The 15,524-nt window shown below is 39.7% G+C and overlaps 6 protein-coding genes across 6 annotated transcripts; 3 read left to right on the forward strand and 3 right to left on the reverse strand.

The window, feature by feature from the left end:
- Positions 1-338: 338 nt before the first annotated feature.
- On the forward strand, positions 339-4,853 carry LOC6651735 (growth hormone secretagogue receptor type 1). The gene is made up of 4 exons (XM_023180420.2): positions 339-876; positions 952-1,114; positions 1,185-1,365; positions 3,162-4,853. The coding sequence occupies exons 1-4, from the start codon at positions 787-789 to the stop codon at positions 4,108-4,110; spliced, it is 1,383 nt and encodes a 460-aa protein (XP_023036188.1). The 5' UTR covers positions 339-786; the 3' UTR covers positions 4,111-4,853.
- Positions 4,854-5,332: 479 nt separating this feature from the next.
- LOC111519396 (neuromedin-U receptor 1-like) lies at positions 5,333-7,137 on the forward strand. Its single transcript, XM_023179894.2, has 2 exons — positions 5,333-5,355; positions 5,982-7,137. The coding sequence occupies exons 1-2, from the start codon at positions 5,333-5,335 to the stop codon at positions 7,012-7,014; spliced, it is 1,056 nt and encodes a 351-aa protein (XP_023035662.1). The 3' UTR covers positions 7,015-7,137.
- Positions 7,138-7,952: 815 nt separating this feature from the next.
- LOC6651737 (ras-related protein Rab-1A) lies at positions 7,953-10,793 on the reverse strand. The gene is made up of 5 exons (XM_002074116.4): positions 10,453-10,793; positions 9,411-9,531; positions 9,291-9,338; positions 9,001-9,228; positions 7,953-8,623 (listed from the first exon to the last, which is right to left on the reverse strand). Exons 1-5 carry the CDS (start codon positions 10,473-10,475, stop codon positions 8,426-8,428), a joined length of 618 nt encoding a protein of 205 aa, XP_002074152.1. The 5' UTR covers positions 10,476-10,793; the 3' UTR covers positions 7,953-8,425.
- Positions 10,794-11,118: 325 nt separating this feature from the next.
- On the reverse strand, positions 11,119-12,043 carry LOC6651738 (AP-2 complex subunit sigma). The gene is made up of 3 exons (XM_002074117.4): positions 11,911-12,043; positions 11,698-11,847; positions 11,119-11,613 (listed from the first exon to the last, which is right to left on the reverse strand). Exons 1-3 carry the CDS (start codon positions 11,911-11,913, stop codon positions 11,338-11,340), a joined length of 429 nt encoding a protein of 142 aa, XP_002074153.1. The 5' UTR covers positions 11,914-12,043; the 3' UTR covers positions 11,119-11,337.
- A 70-nt stretch (positions 12,044-12,113) lies between these two features.
- Positions 12,114-13,060, forward strand: LOC6650967 (isopentenyl-diphosphate Delta-isomerase 1). The gene is made up of 2 exons (XM_002074118.4): positions 12,114-12,485; positions 12,545-13,060. Exons 1-2 carry the CDS (start codon positions 12,183-12,185, stop codon positions 12,998-13,000), a joined length of 759 nt encoding a protein of 252 aa, XP_002074154.1. The 5' UTR covers positions 12,114-12,182; the 3' UTR covers positions 13,001-13,060.
- Position 13,061: 1 nt separating this feature from the next.
- LOC6650968 (3'-5' ssDNA/RNA exonuclease TatD) lies at positions 13,062-15,497 on the reverse strand. The gene is made up of 4 exons (XM_002074119.4): positions 15,052-15,497; positions 14,381-14,729; positions 14,034-14,315; positions 13,062-13,965 (listed from the first exon to the last, which is right to left on the reverse strand). The coding sequence occupies exons 1-4, from the start codon at positions 15,248-15,250 to the stop codon at positions 13,827-13,829; spliced, it is 969 nt and encodes a 322-aa protein (XP_002074155.2). The 5' UTR covers positions 15,251-15,497; the 3' UTR covers positions 13,062-13,826.
- Between the last annotated feature and the right edge of the window lie 27 nt (positions 15,498-15,524).

Genomic DNA, 15,524 nt, shown 5'->3' on the forward strand with positions numbered 1-15,524 from the left:
GGTCCTGCTACAGCATACTTAAATGCTAATCCCCTGCCACTTTTGCTTTTCACTTCAATTACAGACTTCAGGCCATAGGACAAGGAGGAGGACGAGGACGAGGACTAGGACCAGGACAACCGCAAAGCCACACTGATTGATTTGTTTAATGCCCATTGGATCAGGCTAAACAGCCGTACCATAAATTTGTGTGCCACTGCTGGGGTAACTTAATTTCATTAGCGCGTATTTAAGTCTCAGCATAAATATTGGCATCCAGCACCTGAACAGCAGGCGGGCGGGAAGGCGACATTGTATCACTTCCGCTCTTAAAGCACTTAACGCAATGTTGCCCATGTAATTCCATCTCCATTCCCATTGCGACGAAGAAAGCCCTTGACGACGCTATCGATACTATTGAACGGCAGCCACGGCATCGCTGTGGCCTGGACCGGGCGGCATCGGCATCCACGGCTGACCGGTATTGGTACAGGCTTAGGCAAACAGTTGCTCCTGCTGCTGCTGATATCACAGGCTGCAGGCCAAGATGTTGCTGCTGCAACAGCAACAACAACAACAACAGCAACACAAAGGACAACAACAACAACAGTCACAGCGAAGACAGAGCACGCTGGGCTATCCCGTGGCGCTGCTAGTAGCAGCAATGGCACATACAACCAAACTAATAGTATTCCAACCGGCATCGGCCATAACGATAGCCTCGCCCATACTCACTCCGCCCACAATGCCAGTGACGCCAGCCACGAGGGTGGGTATGAGGAGCCTGAGGGCACGAATACTGAGCAGATGCTGCCACAGATTCCGTCGTATATACGCACAACCGCCATGTGCTTCTGCATAGCCATCATGCTGCTAGGAGTTGTGGGCAATGTGATGGTGAGTTCTCGTGATCTTCCCGCGCTGCTTATGACCATCATCATTCCATTCCATTCTATTCATTCCTTGCTGCAGGTGCCCATTGTGATTGTTAAAACAAAGGATATGCGCAACTCCACAAACATATTTCTAACCAATCTTAGTATTGCCGACTTGTTGGTCCTTCTAGTCTGTACTCCCACGGTCCTTGTGGAGGTTAACACACGCCCCGAAACTTGGGTTTTGGGCCATGAGATGTGTAAGTAGCCACTTACATACATATTTTTTGTCTCTTTTCGGCCTCCTTTTCTAATTAACTCTGCCCACAGGCAAAGCTGTGCCCTTTGTAGAGCTAACTGTAGCCCATGCCAGTGTCTTGACCATCTTGGCTATCTCATTCGAGCGCTATTACGCAATCTGCGAGCCATTAAAGGCCGGCTATGTCTGTACCAAGGGGCGGGCCATACTCATCTGTGTCCTAGCCTGGGGCATAGCTGCGCTTTTCACGAGGTAAGTTATGTCCTGTTTTGTATATTTGTATGTATATTGGATCCTGGTCGTCTGTTTTCTGTTTTTGTTCTTCATCTCTTTTCTAATTGAAATTTAATTGGTTATTTTTTAAGAAAAATATTTTAATTTAAAGCATGATCTGGTTTTGGTTCATTTACCATATAGATTATCTATCATATCTATGTCTGTCTATATATATACATTGTGTGTATACTTTTGCCTTATCCTAGATGAATCTGGTTTATGGTTTATTACAATTTATTCATTTTGGGCAACCGAGCATTAAGTTCCCTTTGCTCATTAATTACAAGTGTCAATCGTCGTCATTTTTAATGATTTGTGTTTTGTTTTTTCCCCAATTTTTGGGGCTGTCGATGGTTTCCTATTTCCTTGTTTTTGTTTTGTTTATTTTGGTATTTGGTGTTGGCCTTTTGTTTGGCATTAGCGTGTCCATTTACATGCTAAACATTGGCCAAAATTTCTCCTCCATCTGCCTCTCTCTCTCTCTCTCACTCTCACTCTCTCTGTGTTTTGCTTTTTACATCTCTCACTCATCGACATCATCTTTTGCCTTTTCTCATTGCCTATTTCGCATTCTTTTCTCTTTCTTTTTTGGGTTTGGTCTATGCCTCAACTTCCGGCTAGCCTTTGTCCAACTTTTTCTCGCTCCTCTTATCAGCACGCTGTCATCTTTAATAAGCACCAATGTCCGCTATCATGGCATTTCATTTCATTGACACTTTATTATTGTATGTTCCATGTCCATTCTTCGTGCTTCCTCTGCCATCTTCCGCCTGATGCCAAGGACGAGCAGCGACCCTTTTTAATTTTGCAAATCTTGCTGCGTTCATAACAATGAAATAAACAGCACATTGTCAGGGCGGACGCTGACCCCACCATACTGGTAAAGTTGTAGGCAGGGTCATGGTTTCTCTTGGAGCTCTCAATATGGCTCTAAGCTTTTTCGCCTATTAATTACGGGGCACACAAGTGGGCAAAAGGCAAAAGCAAAATTCAGGCAAAACAGAAGCACAAAAAAAAAATGTATTTTAAAAGCACATTCAAACAGTCGCGTCTTTACGACGCCCACGGCCAAAGGATGAGCATGAACATGGCCATGGGAAAGGGGTGGAACTTGTGCGTTCCTCTGACGCATATCCTGATTTAGACCAAAATCATTTTAGCTCTGAACCACAAGCTCACTACAAGCCAACAGCCTGTTGACTCTCTGCCATATGTAGGCAAAAAACTCTTTAAGGTTTCCTTTAAAGCCACAAAACAGTCTTTAGACAACAACCAAAGAATAAATTACCAAGCCCCAATCATATAAAAAATCTAGAAATAAGATAAACATATAATACTCACTTAAATTTTGCTGGTTCGGCTTAATCACCCTTTCATAGCCATGGTTATCCTCCCACAATGATCATCTATATACAAGTATCATTATTGTCACTAACTATTTGATAAAATCATCTTTGTGAACTGATATAAAGATCGAAATATTTTAGGATTTTTCAATGAAAATTACATTGAAAAACCTTCAAAAAGGTTATAAAAGGTTAGCACATTACATTTAAGATTTTTATTTTCTATCACTGCCTCATCTAAAGGTGATTAGCATATGTTTTCATGTTCAGCTTGGTCTTTTTATTCTACTCTCTTTGTCTCTACCTCTGTAATTCTCGCCCTGTCATCTATCCATTTCCATTTCCTCATCCAGTTTCCCAAGACCCGTCTTCAACCTGATTACGTTTCTTGTTTGCTTTCATCTCTCCCCAAAACTTTTCCAATAGTCCCATACTGTGGGTAGCCGAATACAAGATGGCCGAATATATTGATGGATCATTGGTGGCCGTTTGCCTCACCCAGGCCATTACGGATTGGACGATTGCGTTCTTTCTGATGACTATATCGGTGTTCTTTATATTACCGTTTCTAACCCTCCTCATACTGTACAGCATCATTGCCAAGAACCTCATCTCGAATCAGGGATCCATGCTGCGTGCCCGTCCCACCAAACCGGAACTGAGCCTGAAAGCTCGCAAGCAAGTAGTCCTTATGCTTGGCGCCGTTGTTCTCTCATTTTTTGTCTGCTTGCTGCCATTTCGTGTACTTACGCTCTGGATCATATTGAGCACGGACCAAACACTGCACGACATTGGCCTGACGCGTTACTATAGTCTGCTTTACTTTTGTCGCATCATGCTATACCTCAATTCAGCCATGAACCCCATACTATATAATCTGATGTCAACGAAATTTCGCAAGGGTTTCGCCCGTCTCTGTCACGACGCTGGCCGAATGCTGCTCAGATTACTCACGCTGGGACGCACCCATGGACTGGGCGATGGCAGCTCCCGGGGCCGCAGTGGCACCATTTCTACGGGGATGGGCACCAATACCACTACGAATACAAATTCATCGAATGCCACCGCTGCTACCAATTCCAGTATTCTGTCGCGCAGCTCAAATCGTCGCTGCAGCGAGGACATTAGCCGCACACGATTAAAGATTGAACTGCAGATGCCATGCGGAAGCGATCTGGAGGTCATGGCCATGCTCCACAATTCGGCGATGCCGCAAACGGCAATGGATAGACGTCGTCGTGAGAGTGATAGCCAGCTGCTGGCACTGAGATTGGAGCCGAAGAGTGCCAAGTCGCGTCGACATAAGCAGCAAATCAGTTTCGATGAGGAAACTATGGCTAAAGGCAGGACCAATCTCAACGAGAGTGCGAGATGAGCCAATGAATGGGACGAGAAGGGCGTGAAAAATCGCTTGTAACTCGTTTACACATTCGCTTCACTTAACTGGAATGTATTGAAGTTGATGGCTCCTGCTCCTTTGCTGTGTATACCGTAGTGAAATTGTGTTTTAAGCGCCTTTTTTGCAAGCATAATCGATTTCATTCATCCGTTGACAGCCATCTAGAGTTGCTTCTGCTACAGCCAAATGTCGGTCTTGCTCCTTGGACATATCCGCACAAAAAACAATCAATTTTTCGGGCTATTAAACTCGAATGAATGTGCCAAAGATAAATAACAGCAACGACAGCCGAACAACCCAGAAAACACTACAATAAACTCCAACTACAACTACAACTACTGGCCACTGACACAACGGGTGGTGCAAGGGGGGCAGGAGGCAAGTCAAGGAATGTGGCAGTCATGATCCAGGCAAGGCCTCCATTAAACGTTTGGCGCATATACATACATACATATAGCAAATGGAAATGGCTTAATATGCGTTTGGGAACCCCATCAAGGCATCGGATAAACATGATTTAGGTGTATTGAAATAGTTTCTTTTTTTCGATTTGGGACCTAGCCATTACACGAGCGGCCATAACAAAAACGAAAAAGCCAGAAAACTGGTCTAACTTTGGCCACGCCGAAGTTTTTATACTCTTGCAAATTGCTATTCAAATTAAGCAACTGATCTAGGGATATGAGTTTGACAAAATTTGATCCCTCAAATATGCTTTATATACGTAAAGAATTTCCTTTTACTACATTTTGAAAAACTTTTGATAAAAATGTTCTTTGTTGCAAACATTGTTAATAATTTTAAAAAATTCATAGATTTTGCATACTTTTTATCCATTTTACATCATTAAATTCGCATTTTATTCACAATATCCGCAACGCTGATTCTAAATTGGGGTATCCATTATTAAAATTTAAATACCCATTGTGCAGGGTACAACAAGTACCTATAAAACGGAAACAACCGTCTGCACGAATTTTAACCAATAAGAATTTCAAATGTCCTTCAAAATAACTAGAAATCAAATTTTTTGTATTATTCTGAACTATTTTATTTTAAATAACTTTCTGCATTCGATCGAAAATATTTGATTTCTTTTGAATTCAAATAAATGCCAGAATATTTAAATATAATTTAAGCGCGTAATGCATTTCTATATAATTGCATTTAGAGAGCCTTAAGAGTCAATCTAAAGTAAATGTCCTTAAACCTTCTGCAAGGGTATAAAAAGCAAGAGAAATAAACTGTTGCCTACTTTGTGGCAGTTCAAATAAAATGTACATCACCATCAACACAGTTGTACATATAACAACAACAACAACTTAAGCACACGCATACACAAATACATAAATCTAATACATATTTATATTTGGCTTAAAAATATATGAATACAATATAAGAATACTTACATATATATCTATATAAACATACACGCGCTGAGTTTGTAAGTAAATAAAATATTTTATGACATTTCAATTGGTCAAACGGGTTGACTATTTTTATACATACATACATACATTTGAGGGCAACCTTGGAAAAATTGTGTAAATACATATAAAATATATATGTACATATATGTAAATACTTGCCTTACATTTCATTCTTTTATGTTAGTTGAAATTGTTTTCGTAGATTTGTAGTAAGTAGAGTTTTTGTCATACTATGTAGCTAAAGAATTTAGTATTTTTGTAAGTATGAGCAGACATTTCCGTTTCCGTTCTCTGATTAAGTTGAGTGCTTCCCTTCGGAAGTTTTGAGTAGCTTTTAAATATTTGTTTTTCTCTGCTAACGCGTTAAAACTTTGCAGACAACAACAGCAACATTGCCATCGAGGCAACGAGATAAAGAGAAAAACTCATACTATATAACCATATCACTCATCCATATACGTATACTTTTTGCAGTCCCATCATCGCCATATCCAGCTATAGTGTGGAGCCTTATGGCGACGGCACAGACGCCCCCGTTTGCACAACAGCTGCTGATGGGTTTTGGCCAATCTTTTACTTTGTGGGCAGCATCACGGTCTTCTTTTTTCTGCCCTTCGGCATATTGGTGCTACTGTATGCGGCCATTGCCTACAAGTTGCTGCGACCCAATAATGCCTTCCATAGGCCCACCTCACCGCAGACTCAAACATCGGCAGCCAATCAGACGACAAGCAATGCAACCACAACGCCCAGTGTCAAGGGTAACAGCCATCAGCAGAGCAATGGCATGAGGAAACATCGCAAACAGGTGATCTTTATGCTGGTGGCAGTCGTATCCAGTTTCTTTCTGTGTCTGCTGCCCTTTCGTGCCTTCACGTTGTGGGTGATTATGGCAAATGCCGAGGATGTGGAAAGCCTGGGCATTGCGGGCTACTACAATCTATTGTATTTCTCGCGCTTCATGCTGTACCTAAACTCGGCAATGAATCCCATTCTCTACAATCTAATGTCGTCAAAGTTTCGCAGTGGATTTTGGCGTCTACTGTTGACATGTCTGGGCCAGGGGCCACGTCATCATCACCACCATCATCATCATTATCGCTCGCATCACCAGCGACAACCCTTCGCCACGGACGGCAGTAGACGGCGCACATCGTCACAAAGGCAGAACCAAGATGGAGACGAAGGCACAACCATTCCTGGCTCAAGTTCTGGTAAAGCTCAACAGGCTCGTCGCATGCTACGTCGAGAGGCCACATTTCTGATCAACTCTATGTCCACCTCATCGGGCACTGAGCGCACAACATCATCCACTTGGAGGAGCAATAGCCTCTCCGTTTCCGGCCTAAGCGAACGAGAGCGAGGCATTCTGGGTGCTGCCATTATAGGGACAACGGCGGCAACCATAACCACAGCTTGTTTGCAGGAGCGACGAGCCAGTAAGAGCTGAGAAACATCAAACCTTCTCCTTCGCCCATCCCCATTACCATGGTATTTAGTTCAATTCCAACAATAGTCATAGTTAATAGAAGAAATCTTGTTGTCAAGACTGAAGTACCTCAGAAGAAGTCAATAAAAGCTAGAAATGAATGTTTTTGAAACCGAAATGTGCGAAAGTTTTTACAAAATGTTTTTAATTGATGATGATCTTTCTAATTTATTGAAATAAGTTAATGACGTTTGTCAGGTAAGTGATCTAATCAGTCCTTTCAAATTTTTGTTCTTTTTGGTATTACGTAGAAAAACAAATGAAACAGTCTTTAATTAAAGTCAATGCCAATAAAAATTGTATATTTTTTTGTATGATTTGTTTTTTCTTTTAGTACAAATATGTCATTCCTTGTTCCCATACTTTTCGATGTATCTATACTTCATTACGATCATGCAAATTTTTATTAAACTCCATCTTGATCATTATTACACTAATTTTATGTGCCTAAACAAATCCATAGTTTTGCTTCAGAAAATACAAACACACCAAAAGGTCTTCTTCATCATCTTCTTGTTAATGCTAAAAATGTTTTCATTTTGATTTACATAAAATTTATCTTTTCGTATTTCGCAATATGACAGAGACAAAGGGGGCGAGTCCACGTACATACAAACACACATACATGGCTAAGTATATAATGTGTTATGCACTTGCATGTACATACAAAGTTCGCTAGAGATAAATACGTTTTTGTTTTTAGAAATTGTTGTATTGTAATTTTAAACACATTCATATTTTTATGTATACATAGTTATAAGTAGATCTGCGGACACAGTACAAGTGTTTTTTTTTTTTTTTGTTTTCTTTTTTTGTTGTTGTCTATGGTTGCACATCCATATCGATACAATATTTAGATTAATTAGTACTCTTTATGGATACACGCTGTTGTGGTAAGATTAAGTTTATTGCTACACAAGTTCTTTATTTTATTTTGCACTACTAATGAACAAAAACAGTTGGAAATCAGAAAGAGGGTTAGTTCCAGGAGTGGTAGATGCATTTGGAGCTGAGTGTGTCTGTGTGTGTCGGTGTGTGTATAAGATTACTATTACATAATTGTTTAAAGTGTGGAGGTGTCCCTCTTATGGGATCACTGCCAGCTATCTGGATCATACAAACGCACTAATCATATGCAATCATAATCATACACATACGCATTATCATTTATAGTTATTACATAGTTCAAATTTATAATTATGAATTGCCCGTTTTTTTTCTTCTTTTATAATTATTATCATTATTGTTTGTTATTTTTTCTTGTTGTTGTTGTTGGTTTGTTGTGTGTTTTCCTTTCTTTTTTTTTTTAATTTATTATATTTAAATTTTGTTTAATTGTATAATAAAATAATGATTCACAATCAGAGTTTATTCAGCAGCAACCGGATTTGGTATTTTCCACTGGACGTCCTTGATCGATTTTCACTTTGCTAGCATTATCAGTGGCGCTGGACGGCGGCCCAACACGATTCTTAATCTCGGCCGCCATCGTCATAAAGGCCTGCTCCACATTGGTGGCACTCTTTGCCGAAGTTTCAAGGAATGGAATGCCTAACTGAGCCGCATATTCCTGCAAAACAAATAAAGAAGAAAATCTGTTAATAAATCTGATTCTTAAAATCAAATTTAAGCGATAAAAAGTATTGACAAAGATAACTACAAAAAAACCTATTTACTTGAAGATATTCAAATTGGCCAGATAAATTTTATATAAAAAACTATAAATTCTCCTCTAGACTGATTCACTCAACGATTTAAGCTGTACTGAGCTATATATTTAAATGGAGTTTCCTAACACGCTTTAGTTTGGCTTTTGTTTTTCATTTCAAAACTACTTATTTATAGCAAAATACAATTTCGTCGCTCGTGTCAATAAAAGTAAATGCAGAAATCTGTTTGTCTTTTGTTTTAACTGTTTGAAACACATGTATATGGATAAATTCTTACCGCAGCTGTGGTATGATCGACAACTTTCTTAGTGGTCAAATCACTTTTGTTTCCCACCAACAACTTGTTTACATTTTCGCAAGCATATCGCTCAATTTCTTCAAGCCATTGCTTTACATTGTTGAAGGACTCCTGGTCCGTGCAATCATAGACAACGATAATGCCATGTGCACCACGATAATATGATGAAGTGATAGTACGGAAGCGCTCCTGGCCAGCAGTATCCCACTATACAAAAGAGATGAAAAGTTAGAACTCATGATGAATCAAATATCTCGGGAGTTACTTACGATTTGCAATTTAATGGTCTTGCCATCGAGTTCTATGGTTCTAATTTTCTGTAAAAAACAATAAAAATGAGTGTCACAATAAAAATAAACTGGTTTGGTTTTGTAGTTCAGACAACTTACAAAATCTACACCGATTGTACTGATATAGCTCTCTGTGTATGTATCATCAGCAAATCGCAGCAGTAGACAGGATTTTCCAACTCCAGAGTCACCGATCAACAGCAATTTGAATAGATAATCGCTGAAAAGTGTAAAAAAATGAGAATAATTAGTCAGACATGGGAAAACTATGCGATAGCCGTACACTCACACACCCACACAATCACACACATGCTTTTTATCTTATCTTGAAACTACCCTCGCTCACTTCTCGCCTTATTCAAAGTAATCGAACGCGTACAAAAGTGAAATTTGATATGTTTAACATGGCCAATGGTAAAAGGATAAACTTGAATTCTTTCTCTACCTTTTTTCTCTTTGTCGCTCCACCGCACTTTCTCTATCTATCTACTCTTTGGTCTAGCGGGAAGTGTTCTGAATGAGCAGGCAATTAAAGCAACAATAAAGCTAGAAGAGGCTTTGATTACGTAGCGCAACAACGATAAACAGCAAAAACGATGACTGAGAAAGCAGTCAAACTACAACAACACCAAATGTGGGCGAGAGAGGGGGTTATGGGAGATGTTCGGGCAGGTGACTCATACGCCCCATGAATTCACGCAGTAACAGTAACTGAATTGAAACTGAACTTTGGGACACAAATTGATGCAGCCTGAGAAACAACGGCAACAACAATTAACGGCTATGTATATTCTTTTCATGTTTTTTTTTTTGTCTGGTCCAAAGTTTGAGAAGAAGTACACATATTGTATGTATGTATATTTTGTAAATTAAGTATGAATTTCGCTTTTCATTTTTAACAAGTTCTCGCGCAAAACAGAAAAAAAGGGAGTGGACCGAGAATCTAAGGCAGAACAGAGGCTATAGTACTAGTCATATTAGTCGTTGTCGTGGACGTATGACGTCGCAGAAAATGAAAAAAAAAACCTCGCGTTGAGCGAAAAAATTATCGAACGAAAATGTTTTTAACAAAAGGCACAAATTCGACGCAATCTTTGTATTTTATGCGCAATTTCTTTATTTTGCAAGTGACGCGACTTACTATTCTGGATTCATAGATGACATTTTGTTGAGGTTTTTTTTCTTTTTTATTCCTTTCCTTGTGTGTTATATACCGATGTATATATATGTGTATGTGTGTATATTTTTGCCACGAACAAATATTCGATTTCTACTAGTTCTGTCTGGTTGTTGGTGGGTGTTTTGTTGATTATTCCTCTGACTGGATACTTTCGATTATATACGGAATAGGCACGCACTACTAAAGACTATTGCTATTATACGGTATTTGTATATATTGCAACGAGTTTAAAGGAAAATATTAATTTCCACAAAAATTTCAGTTTTATAGGAGAACAATGGCGACTGACTGAAAATGACGAAGTGGCACTAGCGTTGCCAGAAACAGAAATTCCCTCGCTCTGGCAACGCCACTGCGGTCACAAGGCTACCAGATGGTTATTGGTATAAAATATTTGCAGGCACTGTAAATTTAAGTTTTTTCTTAATGCTTTTTTTTTGGTAAACAATATTTAAAAACTTTATATGGTTGAACACACTTAGGACCACTTGAAGCTTCGTTCAGATGCTAACATAGTGTAATTAAAATAAAAGCTATTAAACTCGTTTAAGTTACAAGGTCTATATCGCTTTCGTTTGTGTGGGGGCGTCTCCGCCTTTCCCTTTTGCTAAAAACAACCATATCATCTAATTTTTTAATACTTGCACTTGCATATAATCTCTTATTATACAGTATTTGATTCTAAACACGTCGTTTAACATTTGAGAGCGCTTGCTTGCATATAGAACACATCATAGATAATAATAGTACATAATAATAATAAATTTTATATGTATAGTATGTTAGAAGATTCGATAAGCGGGACAATGGGGAGGAATGCATCGTTCTGCGTCTGGCGCCAGCTTTCTATTCCAATGAATTCAAAGTTAGCAGCTGTTTGAGCACCTTTGTCTGTGATGTTTCACGTATTTCGCCAGCCAAAAACATCTCATCTACTACACTATAAACCTTGTAGAAATTAAAAACCAGATCCAGCTCGCACACATTATGGAAGTATTCGTTAAGAACTTCAACGAAATTATGAATGGCCTCCAGATAACACAAATTGTTGTCGTTAACATCCACACAGATGCAGAAGTACAAGCCCGCATATCGTCTATATACAATTTTAAAGTTGCGGAACTAAAGAGGGGGTGGTAGGGAGAATGAAAATAGAAGGGATTAGATTGCATATACGCCCCCAAATTGTTTTCTGCATTATACTACCTCTACAAAGTTGGTGTGCTTGGCATCTCGCACTGTGACCACAGCATGCACTTCCTCTATGAGTTTTTGCTTTTCATCGTCATCAAAGTTCATGTACCATTTAGCCAGGCGAGTCTTGCCAGCTCGGTTCTGTATAAGTATGAAGCGAATCTAAGCGGGAGTAGCAAAAACAAAGTCATTTCAGTTTAAAAATAGTTATATATATATGCTCACCATTTTGATCGGTGTGTGGCTGTAATTACTCTAGTAATTACTTCACTATTTTCAATTTTCAGCTACAACGGAAGCGAAAAACTGATTATGAACAAATTCTGTATAACTTTTGTCAGCCTTGAACAGCTGTTTGCCGCCCACCGCTGCTCAACACTGTTCGATGGCCGGGTGGCAACTCTGCCCGCGACGTTTTCACTTTTTTTTTTGTTTTTGCATATATTTAAGCAAGACATATATTTTGAAGCTAGTCATTAACACCTCAATTACCAAAAATGTTGACATCGCGCTGGAAACTGTTGTCATTGCGCCTACAATGGCTCCGTCATTGTTCCACCACACAGGTGGGCAAACAAAAGGAGGCTCGCCTTGATGTTCACGATCCTTTACAGACGATAGCATTGAAAGAGCAATGCATATTGGTAGATGAAAACGACAAGGCCATTGGTGCTGCTACCAAGGCTGACTGTCATCGAGTAGATCCCCAAACGAATGATGTAAGACTGCACCGCGCCTTCAGCGTGTTTCTGTTTAATACCAAAGGCGAGATGCTGGTCCAAAGGCGATCCGTACACAAGGTGCGTATAGTAGTGGCTAAATTAGAGGCTTCTTGATACTATTTTTGAAACAATTCAAGATAACCTTTCCCGACACCTACACCAATGCCTGTTGCAGTCATCCTTTGCATGAAATATACGAGGAACGAGAAGAGGATCAAGCCCTGGGCATACGACTGGCTGCCCAACGTCGGCTAAATTATGAACTGGGAATACCCAAAGATGAGATACAGCCAAAGGATTTTCATTACCTCACCCGAATCCACTATGCCGACAAGGGCGATGGCATTTGGGGTGAGCATGAAATCGATTACATTCTATTTCTACAGAAAGATGTAACGGTAAGGCCAAACAGCAATGAGGTCAGTGAGGTGCGGTATCTCAAACGCGATGAGATTGACGATGCAGTATCGAAATTTCATGCCCCTTTGACGCCATGGTTTTCTCTAATATTGCGACACCGGCTCAAACAATGGTGGGACAATTTACACAGACTAAGTCAGTTCGAGGACTTGAATAAAATCCAGCGCTTTTAAAAATATATAAATGTTTGTATATATGCGCCAAGTCAAATATGCAAATGAATCTCTACATAACTTTTTCTTTCTATTTGTTTTGTTGGTTTTTTAAAGTCGCTTTATTCAAATGGAAAATAGGTTTTTGTATTTGTGTGCGAACGAAAGGGCACATAGCGGTTGCAGCTCCATTAGTTGATCAGATCAGTTCAGTACAACGTTGTGTGTATATGTAAATTTAACAAAAATATATATATGTATATATATACGAGTATATAGTAGATATTATTATAATATGTGTATATAGGCATCAATCATAGCACTAACTAGTGTGGCATTCCTTCTATATGACATAAATATTTAGCTCGTAAAATGATCACATTACGTTTACATCATCATTATCATCATATCTCACAATCATCATCAACAACAAGAATAAATATTTACAAAAAAATTGTACTATATACTAGGACTAAAACAAGAACCCTTAAACTAATACAGATGAAAAAAACACAAGACAAACTGCAGCATTTAACATACAATTAGCACGCGCGTGCTGCGAAGCGTGAAACGTGGCACCACCTTGGCACCTTCTGGCCCCCACACGACGGTGGGGGAAATTCCAACAACTTAAAATTAAATTGGCAAATTTACGATCGAAAATTCGCCATGCAATATAGTATTATAGGAGTGAAAAGTATACTTCATTTAGAGTATACGTAGTTCGTAATTGTGTGTTGGGTGTATGAAGTCGAATTCGATTAATGTTTAAGGCACATGATGTGAGTCTCTACGGTGAATCTCAGGCTCGTTGAATTTCTGTCGGTATGAATTAGTTAGTGCACCTCTAGGACAAGCCGAAGAGTTTTAAGGCATTAAATGCGGTGGCCAAAGCTACCTCATCGGGACTTTTCTTCATGAATGCAGCTATCATTTCTACTATGGCCGGCAAGCTACAAGGCTCGTTACGTTGAAAGGTGCAATATCTGCAAGAGATTAAAAAACAATATCAATTAAATGAACAGTTTCAGTATTATCCCAAAAAAAAAATAACCTGTGTAAGTACAGGAGAGAACGTTCTGTGATGCCAGTCTTAACATGTTGGGGTAATTTGGATGCCCTGGTATTTGGATACATGAATGGTGCATCCGATTCTACCAGCAGACGATCCAAGGGTAGGGTGCCATTCTCCAACAGCCTGCGCACTCCAGTGTCCGATTTGTCCTTGCACAAGTAACCAGTTAAACTGATGTAGAATCTACGATCCAAATACTTAAGGGCTTCCTCGGCTGTGCCCATGAAACCTCTAATAATCACAGGCGGCAAATTCTCGAATCTACAATATAAATGGTAAAAGATTAATGAAATATGAATGGAGAATAATGCAGGATTTTAATTTACTTGTCAAGGATTTCGAGTAGATCAGTTTGAGCCGACCGCTCGTGAATTAGCAGAGGTTTCTTTAGTCGAATGGCCAATTGCAGTTGCTTGGCAAAGATCTGCTTCTGGACATCGGGTTCGGAGAAATCCCGCTGATAGTCCAGTCCGCAAGGACCCACAGCGACGCATTCCTGGGCAATGGCAATGTGCTCGAAATCAAACCATGTGGACGGCTCCTCCACAATGGATTTCGAGTCGTGTGGATGGATGCCAGCAGTTGAGTAGATTATGTCGGGATAAATGCGCGAAAGGCGCAGCGCTTCCTTGCTCGATTTGACCGAAGTGCCGTGGACCATAAGTTTTTGAACACCTGTCCAGGTAGAAATCCAACAAAAAAACAAAGAGAAAGTTAGATAGACTGCACATTGCAGTTACAAACACATACACACACTTGCACATATCGCACACACACATCGGATACACACATACATAATTCTCATCAATTGACCTTCTGGTATTCTGGCTATGAGTGTGCGTGCTCAAAGCTGATGACCATTTGCCTCGCCTTGCCCAAGACGAGACAACGAGATGTCTTGTCTGCGTCTTATTTATTATTAGTCTTATCGCACTTGCTGCTCTCTTCTTTCAATTAGCCAGCAACAACAACAACAACAATGTCGAGAGACACTAACCTGCGTCTCTTGCTCTTTGCACCACGGAATCCAGATCACGGCTATACTTTTTATTGGTCAAATTTGCCCCCACATCGATTACAATTAAATTCTCGAAGCAATGCTCCAATTGCTCCTGCAACTCAGCTGTGTGGGCGGTGGGTGTTGCGGTTTCCACTTCGGTTGCCATTTGTTGCTCTTGTTTTTGTTGTTGTTCCATAACTCGAGTATGTTTGGATGGAAATAGCTTATGACGTAGCCTTTGTGGTTGTGTTTGTGTAATGTAATTCAATTAGCAAGGAAGCGCCTCGGCACTGAGAACCGTGAAACTAATATAACTAATATAATTCGTAGGCAATTTTGAAGTAGTTGCCCAATTAGATAAATTAAACTAAACAATTATTAAAACAAAACAAATTTAATTGAAAACAAATCCCGACACGCACTTCAAACTGCTGGCGAATACAAACCAAAAACACACCCCCTATTAGCGG

The sequence above is a fragment of the Drosophila willistoni genome, chromosome 3R (assembly GCF_018902025.1).
Source record: "Drosophila willistoni isolate 14030-0811.24 chromosome 3R, UCI_dwil_1.1, whole genome shotgun sequence".
Lineage (NCBI taxonomy): Eukaryota > Metazoa > Arthropoda > Insecta > Diptera > Drosophilidae > Drosophila > Drosophila willistoni.

Bases quoted from the DNA above. Each gene is read 5' to 3' on its own strand.
- LOC111519396 (XM_023179894.2), top strand. From the start codon at position 5,333: ATGTCCTTAAACCTTCTGCAAGG. The intron at 5,356-5,981 runs GTATAAAAAGCA...AACGAGATAAAG, and splicing joins TCCTTAAACCTTCTGCAAGG to AGAAAAACTCATACTATATA.
- LOC6651735 (XM_023180420.2), top strand. From the start codon at position 787: ATGCTGCCACAGATTCCGTCGTATATACGCACAACCGCCATGTGCTTC. The intron at 877-951 runs GTGAGTTCTCGT...TCCTTGCTGCAG, and splicing joins GAGTTGTGGGCAATGTGATG to GTGCCCATTGTGATTGTTAA. The intron at 1,115-1,184 runs GTAAGTAGCCAC...CTCTGCCCACAG, and splicing joins GGTTTTGGGCCATGAGATGT to GCAAAGCTGTGCCCTTTGTA.
- LOC6650967 (XM_002074118.4), top strand. From the start codon at position 12,183: ATGTTGACATCGCGCTGGAAACTGTTGTCATTGCGCCTACAATGGCTC. The intron at 12,486-12,544 runs GTGCGTATAGTA...AAACAATTCAAG, and splicing joins AAAGGCGATCCGTACACAAG to ATAACCTTTCCCGACACCTA.
- LOC6651737 (XM_002074116.4), bottom strand. From the start codon at position 10,475: ATGTCATCTATGAATCCAGAATA. The intron at 9,229-9,290 runs GTAAGTAACTCC...TCTTTTGTATAG, and splicing joins AGACCATTAAATTGCAAATC to TGGGATACTGCTGGCCAGGA. The intron at 8,624-9,000 runs GTAAGAATTTAT...TTTGTTTTGCAG, and splicing joins TCGATCATACCACAGCTGCG to GAATATGCGGCTCAGTTAGG.
- LOC6650968 (XM_002074119.4), bottom strand. From the start codon at position 15,250: ATGGAACAACAACAAAAACAAGAGCAACAAATGGCAACCGAAGTGGAA. The intron at 14,730-15,051 runs GTTAGTGTCTCT...CTACCTGGACAG, and splicing joins GCAAAGAGCAAGAGACGCAG to GTGTTCAAAAACTTATGGTC. The intron at 13,966-14,033 runs GTTATTTTTTTT...AATCTCTTGCAG, and splicing joins TCTCTCCTGTACTTACACAG to ATATTGCACCTTTCAACGTA.
- LOC6651738 (XM_002074117.4), bottom strand. The intron at 11,614-11,697 runs GTAGTATAATGC...CCCCCTCTTTAG, and splicing joins AGCACACCAACTTTGTAGAG to TTCCGCAACTTTAAAATTGT.